General features: G+C 50.2%; 1 protein-coding gene across 4 annotated transcripts in view; it reads right to left on the bottom strand.

Moving 5' to 3' along the window:
• The window catches only part of Ctbp2 (C-terminal binding protein 2), a 130572-nt gene that overhangs the window by 30515 nt on the left and 78906 nt on the right, over nucleotides 1-21151 (bottom strand). For 2 of the 4 annotated variants that reach the window (XM_078024523.1, XM_078024528.1), the window contains one exon: nucleotides 4921-5078. The exons of the other annotated variants lie outside the window; for them this stretch is intronic. In XM_078024523.1, coding sequence (XP_077880649.1) covers nucleotides 4921-4978 — 58 coding nt within the window. In that variant the 5' untranslated portion in view covers nucleotides 4979-5078. The remainder of the gene's footprint in view (nucleotides 1-4920; nucleotides 5079-21151) is intronic. 4 annotated transcript variants of the gene reach the window in all.

Genomic DNA, 21151 nt, shown 5'->3' with positions numbered 1-21151 from the left:
GCCTCCTTCTTCACAGTGAAGCATGACCCCTCACCCCACTCAGTTTTGGGAGGATCTGCTTCCCTCTTTCCAAGGTCATCAGTTCCTTTTGATGCCAGCTGAGTGAGAGACATGGAGAGAGGGAAACCCACTGTACTCCAATGCATATCAGCATCCAGGACACTTCCCCCGACAGATTACCTCCCAGTCCAGCTGGGGGAGCGCAAGTCTCAGGGCGCATGTGATGTTCAGGACACTTATGAAATAATGGCCTGATGGACTTGGTAGAAAGCAGTCAAGAACAAGGAGTCTCACTGTACACACTCTAAACACTCGTAGGTTCTGAGACAGCACAGAGAGGGCAGGACGCCCGCAGCCACGCATGTGTATCTCTGGGTTCTAGTTCATTCCAAGGACTTGGGAAGGCATTCGAGCCCAGAACACTCTTCGCATTTGGGTGGGGCACTGTCTGCAGGGTGACTGCTGCCCCCAAACGAAACGTAAGCAGGGACTTTGCTGGTTTTTAGGAGGAAAACGGACTCTCAGAGCTTAGAAGCGCATGACTAGGAACAAACTTACAGAGAGCAGGTGGCACTATGCTGGGCCAGGAGCATAGTGCCACAGCAGCCACAGATGCTGCACCACACACCTTCGAGCCCCAAAGCCAGGCCCGAGCAGCCTTCATAGGCTGCAGATGTGGCAAGGGACAGACCGTGCCTCCAGCAAGCGGAAAGCGCAGAGAAACAATCAACCAAAATTTAAACACTGAGCATGATTCTCGGAGCAGAAAGCGAGGGCCCAGAGACCGTGGGGGAACAGGGTGGGTGCACCCCCACGGCAGCGGTCAGTGCTCCAAGTGCATCTGAACACCAGCACCATATACGACAACATGGAATGTCGTCCCTTGCAAATAATCACAGTCCTGCCTGTGACTGTTTCCCTGTTGTTACATTAACAGAAATGTTTTGGTATATTTATTTGTATTATGGAGTTTTGAGCCATGTCTAGTTGACTATTGACTATTTAGACTGCTAATATAATTATAGTAAATCACTTAATTACTGGAAATGTGCATAATTGCCCGATACTAACATATAATTAAAATGTATAGCAACATTATTAATTCCATTTTTAAAATCGACTTTTTAGGGCTTTTAAAAGATATTTATTAGGAATGATCATGTAGTACCCATGAACACCAGGTTCCAATACTGTTGCTCTAAAAGTGCTCAATACACCAAACAGGCAGGGATTATCTAGAGCATTCTTAAGAGGACAAGTAAAAAGTCCAGGCTACCCAGAACAAAAACAAAATCATTCAGGCCCAAGCCTGTGGACACTGGGCATCACACAGGGGAAAAGACCACCCTCTGGCTCTGTGGTCTCTGAAGGGCACACACCAGGCAAGGAGGATGCTGGAAGACAAGACCCAATGGCTCCTCCCAGCAGCCAGTGCTCAGCAACCCTGGAGGCCTCCGCCTTCCTGGTCCCTCAGCCACCTGGAGGCCCGCCCACGAAATGCCAGGAGCGCCCAGGCACTTTCTCTGGGAAGTTTGCTGAGCAGAACTCTTCCTGTGAAATAAGTCACAGGCGAAAGTGGGCTCCCCCCCCACCCCTGCAGAACTCTGACTTCTGCCCTCCTCGATGACAAAGCACACACAGAAAAGCCTTCTTCCATCCTTTTAGCGTATGCTTACGAGAGCATTCCTTGAAACCATTTTTTGACATTTCTATGACTTCTGAACAAAATGGAGTAAAAGGAAATATTTACTTTTCTTCAAATTTCATTCTTAATAGCCACAGGGAAAAAAAGTGTTTAGTAATTGATTCTACCAAGATCCTCAGCGAGGTGATCCAGGAAGAGGCCGTCAGCAAAGCCGCTGAGGTGCATGACCACTCTACAGACTCAGGGCTGCTGAAGATGCTTCTCTGGGTTACTTGTGCATGCTCTAGTCTCTGATCAACAAACATCTGAGCTGAAACAAAGCAGCTCTGGCATGGTATAATAAGACACGCAACTCTCGGGTGCAATTCACAAGTGTCATGGGTCAACTCCGTCAGCAAAGTCACGTCAGAACATAAAAGTCATCACCTAAATTATACATCAGAAAAGAGAAGCCTGCAACCTGGGTCTACCCAGCCCACACTGTCAAAGGCAGATGAATCACAAGTATCCTTACACAATGGCACTTGAGGACTGGTTGGTAAGGGGCATCCAAAGAGAGGAGAGGACAAATTTAGTCAACTTGAAAGCCTATTCATCATCCCAACTGATTTGGGTGGAGTCTGGGTCTTGGGTTATGTCCCCATCTCGGAGCAAAGAGGACAGCCTGGGCTGAAGCTCCGAGCCCTCTTTCTCTGCTGAGTCCAGAGGGGAGCGGCCAGAAGTCCCACCAAGGACAAAGAACAGAACCCGTCACTGAGAAGGGGCTGCACAGGTCTTACCAGGCAGGTACCTGATGGGGAGAGTCGCTGCCTAGGAACCGTGCTGAGATTTTGACGGGCCACCTGGAGGAATCATAAGAGGTGTGTCCAACTCAGGCCTGGGACCCTGCCGCTGGGTCATGTGGGGTGGGGAGGATGGAGGAGCCAGTATCCCCAGAGACCACCGACAGAAGCTCCTCGGAGCTTTCTGTCCATGGGGTAACTACAGAGCACAGAGGCTTCCTGCTTCAATCCTTTAAAAACAAAACACTCCTAAGGACACAGGCTATGGGGAAGGGCTAACAGGACAGGCTCTCTGGACTTTAAAGAGGTCAGGTGACAGAGGCAAGGCTGATGAGAGTTCAAAGCTGTGTGTGTGTGTGTGTCTACACATCCTCAGGCAGAACACATAACCAAATCCAAGACTGACCTGGGGGAAAGGCTCTACAGAGAAAGCATACTGCCTGGTATGGGGTACACACGGCCAGCTGCCCAGTGACTACCAATCCCACATCTAAGAAGTTGACACAGAACCCTAACAGCTTATCAGTGGGAGTACCGGCAAAACACCTTGGCACAGCTATTGATCAAGCACAGTGAGCGGGCTCGTGGGCTGACAGCTGTACCTGTAGTTTACGCTTATATCTGTGCACAATGGTCGTTATCAAAATTTTTTTAAATCTCACTGCTACTGTTCCTGAAATACACATACACAGATGACACTGTACTTTAAATGATGAAAAAACAAATTGACTGCAAATTCCACATCTCAGATGCCAAACTGGGTGGGAGGGTTGGGGACCATGCTGGCACAGAGGATCTGAGAGCACAGGGAGGGAAGGTCACCGCTCTCCCCTTCTGACCTCATCCCTGATGTAAGGTCTTGAGGAGTGGCTGGATGGGGATGTGGACCCGCCCCTGGCGTAACACCAGCCCAACAGGGCTGATCCACTAGGGCACTCAGAAGAGAGGACTCGGCAACCTCAAAGCAGCCCCTTCCTCCAGAAAGTCAAAAGCCAGTTTTTAACAACCTGCCCCAAGCGATGAACCCAGATCTTCAATTACACCATTGCGTTTGAGTGATTAAAGGGCCAGGAGATTGTTTTAGATTCTCAAGACTAAAGATGCGTGGCAACTAAGCAGAATGGGTGACCCCTGCCTTGTTCCTACACAGGCAAACCAAAACAACCAACCAAACTAGCCAAACAGATGCTGAGGGAACGAGAATGCCGTCTGTATCAGATTCCTAGGGGGCAACTGTTGCCACTGTGGTTATGAAGGAAAAGGCCCTAAGAGGGGACAAGAGGCCCCAAGAGGGGGCACAAGCTGTAGGTACAAAGAATAAAATGCTGCATCCGCTAACTTTCTGGTGGTTCTGGAAAAAAAATCCCTCTATTCATCTCCCATGCACACATGCACACATGCAAAGCTGGATCTCTAGAAAAAGAAATCAAATGTTATCCAGCGGTAAACAGAGTTGAAGGACACGCTGGCGTTCATTGTACTATTCTTACAGACCTTTCTATAGTCTATAAGACTATAAGTGATTTTTAAAAAATATTCACATTTTTCAAAAAGAAAAACATAAATGCCAAGCTCCTTACACTATAGCAGAATCCCAGGGATGGGGGCGGGGGCCGTCACTGCTCCTACATCCTTAGTACAGAGCTCTCAAGGGGTATGGAGTCACATAGCAGAATATCTTTGATGTCCCCACCCCATGTGGCTTGAGCTACAGTCTATTTAAAGGACAAACAATTCCATATGGGTGGCTGCAGAGGAAGGCCGGTGGGGGTGCACACTCCTGCCCAGGAGCTGGTAGGCCAGGCGTGGTGTGCACTTGGAGGGTGCAGAGGGGGTCATTGCACCCATTTCAGTTCCGTTTGCCATAAATCCTGCAGGGAAGGCACTGGTGACTACTTGGAGCCAAGGCTAGCCCTGGAGCACTGATCTGGGCTGGCAGGGACCACTGAGCCCCCAGCCACAAGTTCTGGGTTTCTTGCCACTCACTAATTAGGAGAGGATGGTGCTTAATCAACATTTCAGTTCTGCCCCAGGTTTCCATTAGATTTTTAATTATGTTTATTTTTCCTTTCATGATTAAAACACTTCCAGACATTTTCAAAGATACTCGGGACTCGGACACATCATGAGGGGGCAGTGCTAGGTTCTTTAGGAATATCTTGGAATTCACTGTTGTAAATATCTTAATTTAAAACAGATAAAGTCTAGAAACTTCAGGAAGTAAAAAAACCTGGTCCTAATATACAGCGCCTTTCATATGTAAAATAACCTGAGGTGTATAAAAGAAGCAAACCCCCAGCGGACCCCAGCCCCACCTCAACCCCAGCAGCCAGGCTGGGTCCTGCATGAAAGGCCAGGGGCCCCTTGTGGGTACCTGGTCGGGCGAGGTGTTCAAATGGGAGGGGCTTGGGTGTGCTAGGCACAGGTCCCGGAGGATCTGAGCAAGGGGCTACATGTCTTTCGTTACAAACCGCCAACCACGCTGGCTCTTACCTTCACAAATCCTGTCCAATCGCTGCCGCTTCACTTTGTGCTTATCCACAAGGGCCATTCTTTATCGAACTTTGCAACTCTGAGTCAAAAGGCAAAGCGGTCCTCTAAGAACTTAGGGGAACTCGCAGGAGTCTGCGCGCATTACGCCACTATGCACCCTGAAACAAGGAGAAAAGAATCCTTACTCTCTGGAGACCTTCAGGACACAGGCCATTCAGGACTTTACTGCCACTTGCTACAAGGGGACCTGCCATCTGGCACGTGGTGCTTGCTCTCCTCCCGAAACACTGGTGGAGGAGGCTCCAAGTCCATGTTCGCCATCTCCTGCTTTCTATCTTGAAACAGCGAGCAGTGAGTGCAAAGACGGCTGTCGGTTATTTCTGCAAGCAGCAAACAGCAGCACGCGGACCTCCTGCCTTCAACTTCAGAGCTACAAACGCCAAAGGCCAACCAACCTCCACGCCCAGAGGCTGAGCAAAGCTAGCTGGACCTGCCCTTCATTCCTGCGGATCCGGATCCGAGGTGCTGTGTGACAGGGGGTGGAGGGACGGGGTCACAGACAACTGCAGAAGAGCACACTTGGCAGCAGGTCCCAGACACAGTCGCTGAGATGCAGACAGTCACCATGGCTACGTGGAAGCTTCGAGGCCTTTCGGGTGCTTCACAAACCCACTTTCCAGGATAGATAGCCTCATGGGGGCCAGAAATCTAAGCCAGAGCTCAGCACAACACAAGCCCCTCCACCCACTGTGCCCCTTGACCCAATGCACCACGGAAGTCACGGCATCACCACCCAGGTTTGCCCATGCCATCTCCCTGAACCTTCCCCAAATACAGAGGGGACTTCAGCCAGCACACTGCTGGCCTTGGTAATGGGACTCAGCTTTGCAGGCTGGAGGTGACTTAGACTGAGGAAGTGGCTGGTGCCTGGGAGCAAAGATGTCCAGGCTGTCTCCAGACCTGGCAAGGAAGCAGCAGAGGGAGGGTATCCCATGTGGGTTGCAATAGGTAGGACTCTTCAGAGGGAAACCCCAACATAGCCTGGGAGCTGCTTCCCAGTCTGCTTCTGGCAGGAGTTGGGGATGCAGAGTCTGATCCGCAACTGGTTTCATGCAATGCGCCTGAGGCCCAGATCATCAACCACGACCCAATGCCTAGTATTTGGTTCATGGGTTCAGAAACTACATTCTTTCCATCGATTACCACGTGAAGAATCCCAACAGGAATTACACAAGGTTTGGGGACCCATTTTCTGGTCTTCTATATTTTATTCAAAAAAAATACGAGACTAATCAATCTTATTTTAAACCAACACCAATACCACACACACACACATCCTTCCCCCAGAAAAGGTTGTCCTCAGTTATCAGGCCAACTAGAGAAAGAAGAGATAAGACCAAAATGAAGCTTCAGGGTTAAAAATGAGGATTCTGATGTATGCTCATCAATTATGCAAAAATGCTAGGAGTTACTTTATCAAGGGTCAGGCTGCAGGTCTGACTATTAAAAGGTAGGCGAGTTCCTGGTAGTTAATGGCTAATTTCCCAGCAACAAGGGTGAAAAAGCATCCAAAAGATTTATGGCAATAATTATATGATTTTCAAAAAAGATCTAGAAAAAGATCTAGGAAACAGCTCAATTTCCAACCACATAAACGTTTAATGCAACATCAAAGGACACCAAACTCTTTCCCAAGACCAGGAAATTTCCTAAAACCTGGGATGACCACATGGAGCTCTGTGCTAAAATAAGTGGAGTGACCATGTGGACATGTTTGTCCAGCTCTAATTTCGCTATTGCTAGGCTTTTTGAAAGGCAGGAATGCAGGAGAAGAGGCCCAACTCCCCTGCCAAGCTGCAGGAGGCAGAGAGGCCAGGGCCTGCTAGGGTGTGCATTGGCCCTGGTCCACCACAGAGCACCGGGGTCCACCTGCAGCCTGGCCCCTCCTCGCCTCTGGTGAGAGTACGGAGCTCCACCCCATCCAATGGGTGAGAGAATTAATGAGTTAATATTTGCAAGGTGCCGTGGAGATGAAAAATGACAGCATTAGGATCCTGGGCAGGATGGGTTGTATGACCCCACCCCCACCCCCAAGTGAGGCATAATCATTCTTTTTGCTTTCCTTTGAATTTTAATTTGTATAATTAGATGGCTTCCTGAAAAATTGATAAGTAGAATCTCGATCATGCAATCAAAGAGAAGATCAGCCGGCAGCTCCCTCTGCTCACACCAACGCTTGTGTAAAAGAGGCTGCAGTGGATTCCCATGCTGGGCTTTTCTGGGGCCCTTCTGTGGAGTTGTCTCTGCAGGCCCCCAGCTGTCCCTGTGTCAGGTCAGCCACTTTGGCAGTGAATGCAGACTCTGGCCGCCAGCCACTGGGTCTGGCCCACCCATCCCCTCGCTGTGATGTTATTAAAAAACATACGTGGTTTCCCTCCTTCACCTTTCAAGGAGCAAGCTATATACAAGGATGTAATTAACAGGGCTGTCTTTCTAATGACGGGTGGTCAGTGCATGGTGGGCCTCTCTTGGCACTGATACCACCAGCACCTCACCCACCATGCTGGGTGTGGCTGCACTGCAGCCTGCTCTTTTGGGTCTGCTGCAGAAAGTCAGCCTTAGCCTTCATCATCATCTACTATCACCATCAAGACAAAATGTGTCAAAACCACAAAGGTACAGAGACAGACGAAATGGGAGGAGGCATGTGTCCCACTCTCCTGCTTGAGCCGAGGACAGGATCCCAGGACCCACTTGCACAGTGACTTTGGATCTGCTCTCCTGCGAACTCGGGCTCCTGCTCATCGAAAGGTGACAGTGTCACTCTTGCTCTTGGTGGCTGTGACAGAGGAGAATGTGCAAGAAAACCCTTGGTGGCATCTGACTCTGAGGACTGTTTCTGTCATTCCCTGGTTCTCAACACCAATCCTTCCAGCACTGAACCTCTGGCTGAGACCGGAAACAAACCAAAGTACCATTCTGCACTGTCCCCCCCAGGACGTGAACCACTGATGCCTCTGTCCAGCTTGTCCACACTGTATAGGCTACTTGCATATACATACACCTGCATAAGCATATACCTCATTTATCAGATTGGCTTTTGGACTATTGAAATGCATGTGTTCAAGTAACCCTTATCTTACTAATAATTGTGAGCTTGACTATTTGGTTGTGCAACAAAAGGCCATTGAGTGAACAGGTGAAAAGTTTATTATGGATATATAATGTTAGGAAAAAATGCAGCACATACAAGATTGGGTTTTATCCAGAGTTTCAGGCAGCCACTTGGGACAAAGCTCCGCTGCACATGGGAGAGTCTATTATATTTCTAAAAGAAGCCTGGGTCAGAAAACTACTTGGGAGATTTCTGGTCACTCTGACAAGCTGCAGGAGGAGGAGATGTGTTCAACGTGGGTGTCAAGAAAAACAAGGAATGCATTTCGCAACCACTTCCTCTGAACTAAGGGCAGAAGGAAGAGAAGATTCCCAACGTGCAACACTGTCTAGATGAGGTTTTTTTTTAAATTGTAGATTGTCACAATACCCTTATTTTATTTTTATGCCCAGCTGAGGATTGAATGCAGTATCTCACAAATGCTAGGCAAGTGAGCCACAACCCCAGTCCCCAGATGAGTTTTTCCCAGATGATCACCAATAGCCATCCCCTCCCAGGACCCAGCACCCTTGGATGGACAGAAGACAAACTTAGCCCTCCTCAATTTGCATTTGTAAGTCTCACATTCTGAGGATCTTCTCAGCTTCCTTATTCTAGTTCCCTCCCACCTTCAAAGATTAAACAGCTGAGGGATTTACAGAGTAAGTGCATGTCTTCAATGGTGCCTTTCAAAATGAAAGTTCTCCCCCAAAGTGGTTAAACATAATGATAGCTTTCAGTTCTTTTAAGGAAATCTACATAAACATTATGCTAATGAAGAAGGTCAAGTCTAACGAATGAATATTATCCTAGTTAAGCAAATACTGACAGTCTTTTGCATGGACCCCCTGCCCACAAAGTCCCCAGTGTATATTCCTCAGGGTATATTCCCCACAAAACCTGAAGGGCACTTAGACTAAAAATGCGGGAGGTGAGGGTTATCCCATGTAGGTAGAACAGGCTCCCTACAGCCAGGAGCAGCCGGGGTGCCAATGGTCTACAATATCCAGTCTGTGGTCCCCCAAGGGCAGGACACACTCTCAGAGAGCCTCCTTTGCCCAGCCTACAAGCCCTGTGGTAGCAAGACCCAGCTGGGCCACGGTGGGGAAGCAGCACGGGTCCAGGCACAGGTGAGCATCTGGCTTGCAGCTCAGCCCGGGTGCACCTTTCCACAGTGTTTTGAGCTTTCTGGCCCACCAATGACACCACCCTGATGCAGTCTCTGCCTCTGCCTCTAGTCCCAGAGAGAAAGCTGCAGGTGTCCGTGGTCCCTCAGGGAAGCCACTCCATAACCTTCAGGGGCCAAGCATGCCCAATGCATGCCTTCTGTGTAAAGAGCTGGTCTGACCTTCAGTCATAACAAAGACAGTTCCAGGAGTCAGGGGATGGTGGGCACCACTGGCCTAGCTGTGGTTAGATGGCGGTCAGAACACCATAATTAATAACAAAATTATTAATACTTCTTTAAGGGAGGAAAGAAGTTTTATGGATGATGAGTGGAACATGAGCTCACCAGAATCAATTCTCAAAATTATGCCACCTATCCCAGCACGAGCCCAATCACTAACTTTAGGTTAGAAAAACAAAGTCCCCTTGGAATTCTCCCTTGGGGAATACTGAAGCCCAGCTCCCAATGTGATGGTGTTGGAGGGGCGGCGACTCGACTCGGGTTTCAGTCTCAGGAATCGGCTCAGTGCCCTTTAAGTAGACTGTTATCCCTCTCAGGAATTAAGCATGTGGTATTTAAGCCCCACAGACCCTGGCCATCTTGCTACAGCAGCCTGACCTACTCAGACAATGACTAACAGACAGCTCCTTGGTCATGGATTCAGAAGGTTTTTGCAAATGGATGTGTTGGTGGTGGGGACATAGAGTAGCATAAAAGGTGTAGAGGGAATCCTCCCTTCCCCACAGTTCCCCAACCAGCAGCGCCCTTCCTGAGATACATATTGAAGTTCAGCTCAGATTCCAGGGGCCAGGCCTATCCACCATCCAGCAAGACTAGGGAGCTCATATTTCCCTGCAGAATGCCTAGCAGCACAACCTTAGGGTAACCTGGTCACACCCAGATCACATGTCGTCCAGCTCTTCCAGGAACTCCACCCTCTGTCCCCCAGGGCTGATGCAACACAGGGCACCCTAGAGATGTTCACAGCAGCTTGGCTGCAGTTATCACAGTCCTTTCCCAATGCCCCAAGGCTCTGTATGCCTCAGGATCCAGAAGCACTTGGAATTTAAAAAGACAATACACTGCTTATGCCACCTATAATTTAAGATTAGAAAAACAATGTCAACAAGACTTCATACCAGAACATGATCAGGCCCAACTGGATCAATACAGCAAATATAAAATAACACAGGTAATAAATTAGCACAGGTCAAATCTACCACCTAGGGCTTTTGTTTTAAAGAATTTAGGCGTGAGACTTTAAAAAAGCACCCCACCCCCAAGTTCAGACCCTGTAAGTTACATAGTTTGTAAAGTCAAAGAACTTGGAAAGCAAGTCCTCCAGCAAGCAGAAATCATGGCACCAGAAGCTAACACACTACCCGGCCAAAGGCTGTCGCAACTCAGTGGAGCAACTTAAAGGCCACTTAAATGCTGGTGTTTGGGCTCAAACAACTTAAATATTTTCACTTGCTAAATGCTATACTTAAGGACAGACGGTCTAGGCAGTTGTGGTAGCTCACGTCTGTAATCCCAGAGGCTTGGGGGTCCCAGACAAGTTCAAAGCCAGCCCAAGCAACTTAGTGAGAACTGTCTCCAAAAAAGGACACAGAGATTGAGCAGGAAGTCATGAGTTTTCCACTGGTTGTTTCTTTTGGGTCATGATGGAAAAGAAAACACTCATGTTTAGAATTTTCACACATTTTAGAAGTACCGTCTTCAAATTATGCCTTGAAAGAGTACAGTTTTAATAATAGAGGCGGGGTTCGGATGAAAGCAAATAAGCAGATTTTCATTCAAATTAAGAGGCAAAAACTGATGCCTCTGTATTCCCATTGTGTTTAGATCCAGGAATCGCGTTGCACAGATGAACGTCTGTTTGTCTGGTTCTCTATTTCTCTGGCATTAAAACTTTGATCTGCGGCGGAGGAGCTGGGTCAGGCAGGGTAAAGGGATTAGTGAGCTTGAATTCAGTGCAGACAGGAGCTCCTCTTTGGTTACAGGCTCGGCACCGTGAATATTTATATTTCACCAACTGGTGCCCCACCAAGGAAGGACCCAGAATACCTGAAAGTTTTCCTGCAAGGTCTGCAGGGGTCTTCAGTCCTAAAGCTGTTGGGCTGGATGTCACTGGCTAGACCGGGACTATTTGTTAAATTATGATATAATTAGGTAATATATCAATTATACACAGAATATTAAGACATTAATATACACTATGAACATACACTGTAGAATACCACCTTATGATACTAAAATATGAATTACTAAATGTTAAACTCGAGATTATTTATTATTTAAGTTTGGAGTGGGGAGGGAAGATATACATTTAAGGCAACCTTGAATTATTTAGCATAATCTAATATACATGAAATAGACCTGTATTTAAATCACATAAAGGCAATGTATAAAAAATCGCTTACTTATCAAAATTATAATGATAAAGTCTTGAATTTTTAGAACTTTTTTTTTTTTTTTTTAAGATACCTGCCTCTTCAATCCCCGCCCCAGAGATGCCTCTGTCTGTGGTGGACTGTCAGCCCTCCTTGGGGACACAATTGCCCTTCTTAAGCCCCAAGAGGCTCATTTCCTGACACTTGAGGTCCAGAATGCCCATCCCAGGCCCACAGTCCCCAATCACTCTCGGAAGCAGGGGAAACTGGGCCCATGGGGCCACCCTCCTCCTCCTCCTGGTCCAGACCTTCTTGGGAGCTAGTCCAACCAGGGAGGCCTGCTACTGCCCAGCGGTGGGCCCTGTGGCCGGCAGAGGGCACTGTTCACCCTGCCTGGTCTTCCCTAGGCTGCAGAGACTCAGCTGCTTGGCAGTGACTGGCCTTCCTCATTTCTGTCCCTGTGTGGGCTCTACAAGAATCCATCAGCTTCCGAAGGCCTGAGGAGGAGATGCCACACTCACCTCTTCTCAGCAAGGAGATCAGAAGGCACCGCTGCTCTCTTGCAGTGGTGGGAACAAGATGGGGTGGGAAGGGAAGAAGGATGAGCCCTCCTGGGGTCTCACTCCTGCACGGAGAGCTGGAATCCCTGCTCCTAGAGCTCAGGGATCACAGCTCAGGTAGAGAAGCCGGTGAAGAAGCAGGAAAGCTCCTGTCCCAGCACGTGGGGTTCCCCAACCCCAGGGCCACCCTGAAGGGCGGTTTTCCATTATGCCCCTGCCTCTTATTTAAGGATTGGTGAGCCACAGAGATGACAAATGCAAACAACTCCTCAGCCACAGAATTAGGACAAACTGTGGAGGGAGGGGGTCGTGCAGCGCCTGTCACGGGTTTCCACGACCAGCTACAGATTCTGGGCAGGGCATGCGCCTGATAAATTGGTGACTGCTCACACCTCTTGGATCCCCGAGATCCTTGCTGTGAGACACGGATGACCTCAGAATACATCATTTTTTGTTTTTCTGGCAGACTCTACTTTGGAGAGAGTTGAGGCAACGGGGATCTTCCAGTCTTATTTAGAAACGCATGGAGACCAGCAAGGCCGCCTCCTGCCTGCTGAACAATCTGATCCACCAGGTTCTAAGAAGGCAGCTTCATCAATGAGTTCACTAGCTCACTCACCACGAGCAAGGCACCTCAATGGCTCGGGAAAGGAGGGGCTGGTTTAGCTCACCGAGGCTACAACAAGAGGGTGGCATGTGCCCCATCCAGTGCCCACACTACCACGGGATGCCCTTGCTCTCTCTGACCATCATTTCAAAGCCACAGTTGCCCCTGCAACAGGATGCGGTTGGTTCCCCTGCTGACTCCTGGTTTGACCCGACTTTGCTTTTGGAGACAAATGCCCACCAACACACTTGGGGTCCTGAAGGGCTCCTATGAGCTCCAGTTCCACCTGCTCCAGGCAGCCTCCAAGATGAGCACCCTTCCTCCCTTTATGGCTCCACCATCCCAAGCATCCCCCCCATTTCTTCAATATTTTCTTGTTAAACCTAGGTGGCTCCTCTGTCCAGCCCACTTGAGTGTGGACAACTCTGGGAGTTGAGTGGGCTACATGGTGGCCAAGGAGAGACTGACAGGACCAGTGGCACCATCCTGGTGGGCAGGAGGGGGACTCTGGATGGACTGGTGACGGTAAGTTATCCAGGTGAGCGCTGATTGGGGTTCTGCGTCTGTTTTTCAGAAATCACGTATCCGGAGAGGTTCTTTCCAAAACAAAACAGAAGGAAAAGCTCACTCCAAATGGGCCCACCTGTTAGGAGGGGCAGGGACCACTCTCCAGTGTTCAGTGTTCGCCAGGTGGCAGACAAGGACCCAAGCAAAGACCCCAAGGAACCCTGTACCCAGCTTAACACGCCCAGAACAGGATGGCCACTGCTCCGATGCGGGGCCCAGCTCCTCTTCTCCCGTGTCTGAGCCAATGTTTCTGGGCACCAACTTCAGGCCGTGGTGGCACAGATAGGTTGACAAGTCTGGGGGCAGCCCGCCCTGTAACTGAGGTGTCCTGTACACAAAGGGAGGCACCTAGCAGAGCCACCTCACAGCTTGGGAGTAAAGGGTTTGTTTTATGACATCTATTCTAAAGATGGACCGCTGCACACACCCAAGTTCCATGGCTCTGACATTCTTGAATTATTTCGCCTGTTCTGCAGTGAGCTCCAGTCCTGGGGTCCAACCCCATTTGAACGTTTACCCACAGCCTGGACAACAGGTAAGATAGCCCTTGGTGGAGAGCGGCTGCTGAACTGTGGCAGGGAGGTGATGCTTGTGGTGCGCCTTTCCTGGGGCATCGTGGCTTGGATCAGCAATGTCCCCCAAAGCCATGTTGGAAGCATTTCCCTCAAAGCTGCAGGGTTCGGAGGTAGGGCTCTGGGGCAGTGATTAAATCACTGGGTTCTGACCCACAGGGGATGAATCCACTCAGAGGGACAGGGCTAGCGGGAGGTGGGACCTAGCTGGAGGAGGCAGTCATCGGGCCATGCTCCAGAAGAGTGTGTCTCCCTTTCTCCCCACTTCTGGGCTGCCACCCGCCATCACTCCTCTGCATGGTGTTTCCGCCACAGAATCCCCGATCATGAAGTGAGAGCTCTGAAATTGACCTCTCCTCTACGTATTCCTGACGGGTATTATGGTCACAGCGATGACAAGCCGACTGTCACAGGCTGGAAGACTACCACAGTGAGTTGGCCTACACCCTGACCTTCCAGGGCCAGACCACCCCCACCTGCTTAGACAATTACAGCTCACCTGTGCTAATGGCCAAGGTGAATTTTGCATAAAATCCCATTAAGGAATACCTGGCGATATAAAAGCCACTTCAAAAACCTGCTCTAATTTCTGGGGATGCTGTACATATTAGAGGACTTGTAAGACACCTGGTTGCCAGCTGTATGCCCCAGACCAGACACCAAGTGAGAACAGCACAGCAGGGTGTTTGAGGCCGGGCCCTGGATACCTGCTCCTTGTGGCCTTCCTGACCAAGCCTGCACACTTACCTATGCACTCGGTATAGCACCCCAAGGGAACTGAACTAAAGGACTGTGGGTCACACTGACCATAAGGGTCTTGTTAATGAGCTGACATGTGTTCACCTCAAATCATGTTGAAACTCTGAGTCCCAGTTCCCTCCAAATGTGACTACATTTGGAGACAGAGAGAGCAGCAATCAAGTTAAACAGAGATGGCTGGGCTGGGGATGTGGCTCAAGCGGTAGCGCGCTCGCCTGGCATGCGTGCGGCCTGGGTTCAATCCTCAGCACCACATACCAACAAAGATGTTGTGTCTGCCGAAAACTAAAAAATAAATATAAAAAAATCTCTCCCTCTCTCTCTCTCAAAGAGATGGCTGGGCTGGGTTCTACCCCAATGACAGGTGTTCTCATAAAAAGCAAAGTGGGGACAGAAATATGGACAGGAAAAGGTTGATATGAAGACACAGGGAGAAGATGGCACCTGTAATTCAAGAGAAGCCTAGAATGGGTCCTTCCCTCAGTCCTTCAAAGGAACAAACTCTGATCTAGCACGAAGTCTCTAGAACCCTGAGAAAATAGGCTTCCATGGTTCATGTCACCCAATCTGTACTTTCTTATAGGGGTGCAGGCAGACTCCTGGCAGCCTGCTGATGTTAGGGTCTACAATTCAAAAGGAACGCTCTGGGGGTACTGCACCATTAGACTTAGGGAAGTTCAGAGCCAGGAAGTCACACACCGTGCAGGAACAGCCCCTACACAGTGAAAGGACTGGGGAACTAGACCTGCTTTCCTATGCTTAGAACTGGTCCTCCAACACAGCTATTAAACCTGAGGTTTCCAAGTTGGAGAGAAAGAGGATGCAGGTGAACACTTAAGGTGGTCTGCAAACACTGTTGGAGCAGAAACAACCACTCCTGTGATGGGAAATGGTGGACATGAGCTCTGAGGTGTGGACAGTCCCACCTGGAGCCCCAGCTGCAGAGAAGCCTTGGATCACAGCTGCAGATGCACAGAGTCGGGCAGGGGTGCACACAGCTGCAACTAGGGGCCTAAAGGCCTGCGTGCCCTGGCGTTAAAACCATGAAACCAGGGTGTTTCTGGGGCCTTGAGATTTCAAAAGTCATCTAGGACACCCCATGCCCCCCCCCCATCCTGTGCAACCCCTATTCCCCTAGAAGAGCTCCGCCAAGGCTTACGGTACAAAATCCTGGAAACCAGAGAGGGAGATTGAGCCACGTCAGCCAGGCTCCTCAGTGAGGTCTCACTTAGCCAAACCCCACGGCCACTAAACCCCTCGAAGGCAGTGCTCTCCAGACCGAAGGAGAACTGTTCTGTAAACTCATCAAAAAGAAAAGCGGGGCTGCAATTGTGGCTCAGTAGTAGGGTGCTCGCCTAGCATGGGTGAGGCGCTGGGTTTGATCCTCAGTATCATATAAAAATAGATAAAATAAAGGTATAAAAATATTTTTAAAAAAGAGAGAAAAAGGAAAGCAAAGGAGGGAGGGGAAAAAAGCAGAAGCTAGGGAGACACATACCTGAGTGCCAGCCAGCAGGGACACCCACAGAGAAGTGGGACTGCGGAAAGAGGGGAGGCTTCCAGCACTGGGTGCAAGACCTGTTCCACGTGGCCTTGAGGCCAGCTCCTGCTACCCATACACAGGCAGCCTCACATGCGATGCCGAGATGGCTCCAGCAGATACAGCATCTGCACTGCAGAGAGGCCCAGGCATGACAGACACCTGGGTTTTCACACCTGTTCTGCAGGCAAGTCACCAAGACTTGCAGCTGGCAAGATAGAGATATCCCCTCCCCACCCAGGTACTTCTGAGGAGAGCACGCCATTGGCTCTGAGGAGCCTGGACTGTCAAAGCCCATACGATCAGCACACAGGGGCCAGGCAGGGTCTGCTCGAGGCTCTTTGCCTCTGGTCACTCGCTAGGCTCAGCAACTCCTGGGAGAGCTAAAAGCCAACACTGTCTTCCTGTCTGCTATGGCCATCACACCTGGTCAAGACTGCAACATGGGGGCTGGGGATGTGGCTCAAGTGGTAGCGCGCTCGCCTGGCATGCGTGCGGCTCGGGTTCGATCCTCAGCACCACATACAAACAAAGATGTTGTGTCCGAAAACTAAAAAATAAATAAATAAATATTAAAAATTCTCTCTCTCTAAAAAAGACTACAACATGCCATCCTGGACTAGGGGGCGAGATGCAGGAACTTTTGGGGGCTCAGGACCTCCAACTTCTTCATTCCACGTTGCCATGGCAATGACTCACTCCGTGTGGTGTGCCTGCTGGGGACCCACTGCCCAGGGCACATCCCTGCTCCGGAGAATGACAAGCAACAACCACAGCACACATGTATCCACATGCAGAACTCTGGAGTGTTCTCTCCCATGACCTGCTGGCCCCTCACTGCATTCTGTGTGCCTCTCCATCTCCATCTCACCTCTCCATGGAAAAAGCCAGCTTCCTTCTGCTCCTGGGAGCACCATGGGAGCTGGGTCAGGCCCTAAGTTCCACTCCAGGTCCAGGAACCAGAAGTGAGACCGCTAAACCACAAGATGCAACCATCTTGGGGTGTGAGGCTCAGAAAGAGTTAAATGGATCTTTAAAAACAAAACATGAAAATGGCTTCAGTTCAGTTTGATGAGGTCAGTGAATATGAGGCCTAATGACACGTGTAAGAAAAAACATCTGTCGATGTCAAAGGTCGGCAGGAAGTGAGTGGGGTCTGGGCAGCTCCAATTGGCTGGACACATGCTCCTCGAAAGAGACACACATGGCTTAACTTAGCCCTAGGGGAACAACAAAACCCCCTTTCAATTGTCCTGAGCAGCCCCGCCTCTGCCTCCAGAGCAGCAGAGGACCCTGACTGGCTCTTTGTTCACTCTCTGCCCCATGGAGGCCAAGCCCTGGAGCAGCCTTCGGGGAACTGGGACAGCAGGCCACAGAGCCTCCTGCTTCCCTCTCTAGAAACACAGCAAAAGCCTCAATAAATCCATCACCACCAAAACCAAAACAAGAAGCTCCTTTGGGAAAACAGGAAGTCCTGGAACACAGCACGGCCTAAAACAGGGCGGATTTACTGAGGAACAGCACCAGCCTCCCTGAGCCTCCGCACCAACTCACCTTATACCGGTCCTGCAGGAGCTGGAGGTGGGGGGGCAGACCGGGCTGCCCCCAGGAGGGAGGGGCCTGGTCTTTGTTACACTCTGATGCAGGTCACAGGTCTGGGACTTAGCCAGTCCTGCTTCCTGTCCACAGGCCCCAAGAAAGGCCTCAAGGGAAGCCATGCCGCCCTGCTGCAGGAATGAGGCCTGGTGCTATAATAAACGGGGGCCGCTGGGGCCTTTAAAGTCTGGGGTCTTCTGGAACCCGCCTGCCCCTCATGGACAGCTACAGTTCCAGGAAGACCTGGCAGCTAGGTGCCAACTCCTGGGAACACACTGAACTTCACCACTGTGCGGTGGGCACGCAAGGTGCCAGATTTCATCTGATATGAAGACCGGGCAGGCAGGAAGACGAGAAGTTCCCATTTCCCCCAAAGGTACCCAACTCTAAAGGGCATAAGTACAGGAAACCTCCTAAGAAACCATAAGTATCTTCCACAGACTGTGCACACAGCGTTGTGTTCCTTATGCCGGCTCCCGCCAGCTGTGCCCAACTGTCCCCTCCTTTCCCACCGATTTTGTTTTGTTTGTTTTGATAACGGCCAAGGATGCTGAAGGCAGTCAAAAGCACAGCCTGTGTACCAAAACTCTACCCTGGCTGCAAGGGAGAGCAGAGAATCAAGTCAGCTGACCTCCAAACGGAGAGTCCAAGGTCATGCTGCTTACAGTGACCTTCAGCATGTTCCTTTACCTCAAGGAAAGACCAAGGTGGTTCCTGCCCCCAGAGCTCCTGCAGATTCACAGGGACAGCTGCCTGGGACACTGCATTAAATAACTTGTCAACTCCAAAGGGAATCAAAGTTCCCACTCGTTGGGCGTGGTGGCACGGGCCTCTAATCCCAGCCTCCCTGGAGCTGAGACAGGAGGATCCCAAGTTCAAGGACAGCCTGGGCAATTTGGTGAGATCTCAAACATCAGAGAGGGTGGAGGATGTAACTTGGTGGTAGACTGCCCTGGGGTTCATCCCCAGTACAGGAGGGAGAGAGGGAAGGAAGGCAAGGCCAGTCCAGGCTTAAGTAAATAAGAAAACATGGGCAATGTTGGGTATTTCGGGATTTTAGTGAGTTTTGTTGGTTCACAGAGAAAAAAAAAAATCAGCTGAAGATAAACATCAAGGCACACAATTCTGTTTAAATGTGAATTTAGTCTACCATGGGGGGGAACGGAAAATTGAGAAATGGGGAAGGGGAGACTATGGTAGGTAGAACTGAGAACTGAAGTGATTCAGATGAAATGCAGTTCGGACCTAAGCCTTGCCTCCACCCAGCCATCCTGATCCACATGCATCCTGGACTCCAGCGAAGCAGCCCCACCTGGTGCGACCACGCCCCTCTACCTGACTTGGGGCAAGACTTTTTACGGGGTTCTTTACCCATGACCTCAGGAGCAGCGTTGCAAAGGAGTCACCTCTGAACCATGAGTGCAAGGCCCTCCTACCCGTCTCCAGCCTTTCTGAGGGCCAGAAGGTTGTGTTGGGGGCTTGTGCTAGGTCTAGCTTTGCAGATGTTCCAGGCGACTCTCTCTCAGGACCTCCAAGTTAACCCACTGTCTGGCCCGGGGTTCACCCTCCCAGGGGATCTGAGGTTCCAGGTCTTCGGTGCCTAACTGAGGCCATCTCGTCCAGCTCTGTTCTTTTTAGTGAACAATACGGAGAAGCTGAGCACATGTGACCACGCAGCTGATCCACACAAGCATTTCCCCACAGCCATTTATTTTAAGGCACCAAGCGCTATTTTTACACTCCACAGAAACACTGCCAAGGGAATCCACAGAGGAAATCAGAGAAGCTTCAGCCGCCCGGGCTACGCTGGTTTCGCACATCCACAGCGCCAGCGATCATGGTGCACTATCTGCCTCCCTTCCTCGGAGACGAGTCTCATACCTACAGTCACCGGACATTGTTGAAGATCAAGAATTAAAAAAAAAAAAAAAAAAAGTTGCAGAAAAAACTCAGTCTCTCTTCCACCTCTGGCCAGGATATCCCACCCGCAACCTCGTTGTGAGCAAGTGACAACATGAAATTCCCAGCGTAGGGAACAGGCGATGCCTGGGACCCATCAGAGAGAGTTCTTAAGCCTTGCCCTCTGCCTACCATTCTGGGTTCCGCAGTTGAGGAAAGGCTGACCCTTGCAGCCCCGCCCAGGACTGCTACACTGGCTGGAGATCCTGGCTGACCAGTGCAGGCAGAAATGCTAGGGCAACGGGAGGAGGGAAGAGGAAAATGCAGTTGCCGGTTGCATATCAGCCTGTTCCAGACTCTTGTGGTCAGCCCTGGAGGTGTGCCTTAGGATGCCCAGCAGCCAGTGCCTATTAGACCCTGCTTGCCCCCGGCCTTTAGAAGGCTGAACTCTCCCTGGAATCCTCAGAAAACAGCCCTGGTATGTACCATTTTATTTGCACTCAAAACATCCTTTCTGGGCCCAAACTAACAAGCTGAGCTTACTATTTTTGACGACGGCCTTGGCATTGTTTAGGAATGTTTTCAGGGCTAAGCACATCACTAAAGCAAACATCTTCTTTCCCGCTGCTAGGCCAGCGGAGCTGTGAACGTGCCTCCAGACAGGACTTCCAGTGGAACTGCCCCCTCTGGTGGAGCCACTAGCAACAGGCGCCCTGGCTCCAGGGAGCTCTGCTGGGCACCAGAGTCCAGTACCCATGCTGTCTTTGAGGGTGGCTCCTTCAGCAGCTTCTAGCCCCTCACCCCAGCAGCATGGGAGAGGACCGAGCCTCCTAGGCCTGTCCTCAGCACCCTGACCATATCACTGAATTTTCCCAATGGTGCTAGGAAACAGGCATGATATTATTTCCACTCAAAATGGCAAATGTGATGCCCAGGGCATGGAACAACTTGTTCAAGGAGACTTATAGGTGTCCCCCAAACTCTGTGAGAGACAACATAAAAAAGTTTAGAGGTGAGGTGACTGAGTCATGCAGCCTTAACTTAATCTGTGCATTCACCACTGATAGGGACTCACTGGGTGGCGACATGGCAGGTAGGGCGTGGCTGGAGGAGGTGGGTCACTGGGGCTGTGCCTCTGGTGAGCTGAACTCCACTTCCTGGTGCCAGGCCCTGAGGTGCCTTCCTCCTCCACACCCTCCCACCATGCCGTCCTGCCTCACCTCAGGGCCCAGAACAATGGAGTTGGCCAGCTATGGACTGGGCCCTCTGAAACAGTGGATTCACATAAATATTTCCTCCTCTAAAATTGTTCTTGTCAGGGTTTATAGGTCACAGCAGCAAAAACAAATATCCCCCTCCAAATAAATGCCCTCCCCCCACATCCCCTCAAAAAAACCCTTGATTAAAACCGAGACT

The sequence above is a fragment of the Ictidomys tridecemlineatus genome, chromosome 1 (genome assembly GCF_052094955.1).
Source record: "Ictidomys tridecemlineatus isolate mIctTri1 chromosome 1, mIctTri1.hap1, whole genome shotgun sequence".
Taxonomy (NCBI): Eukaryota; Metazoa; Chordata; class Mammalia; order Rodentia; family Sciuridae; genus Ictidomys; species Ictidomys tridecemlineatus.
This window is presented reverse-complemented; position numbering and strand designations above follow the sequence as displayed.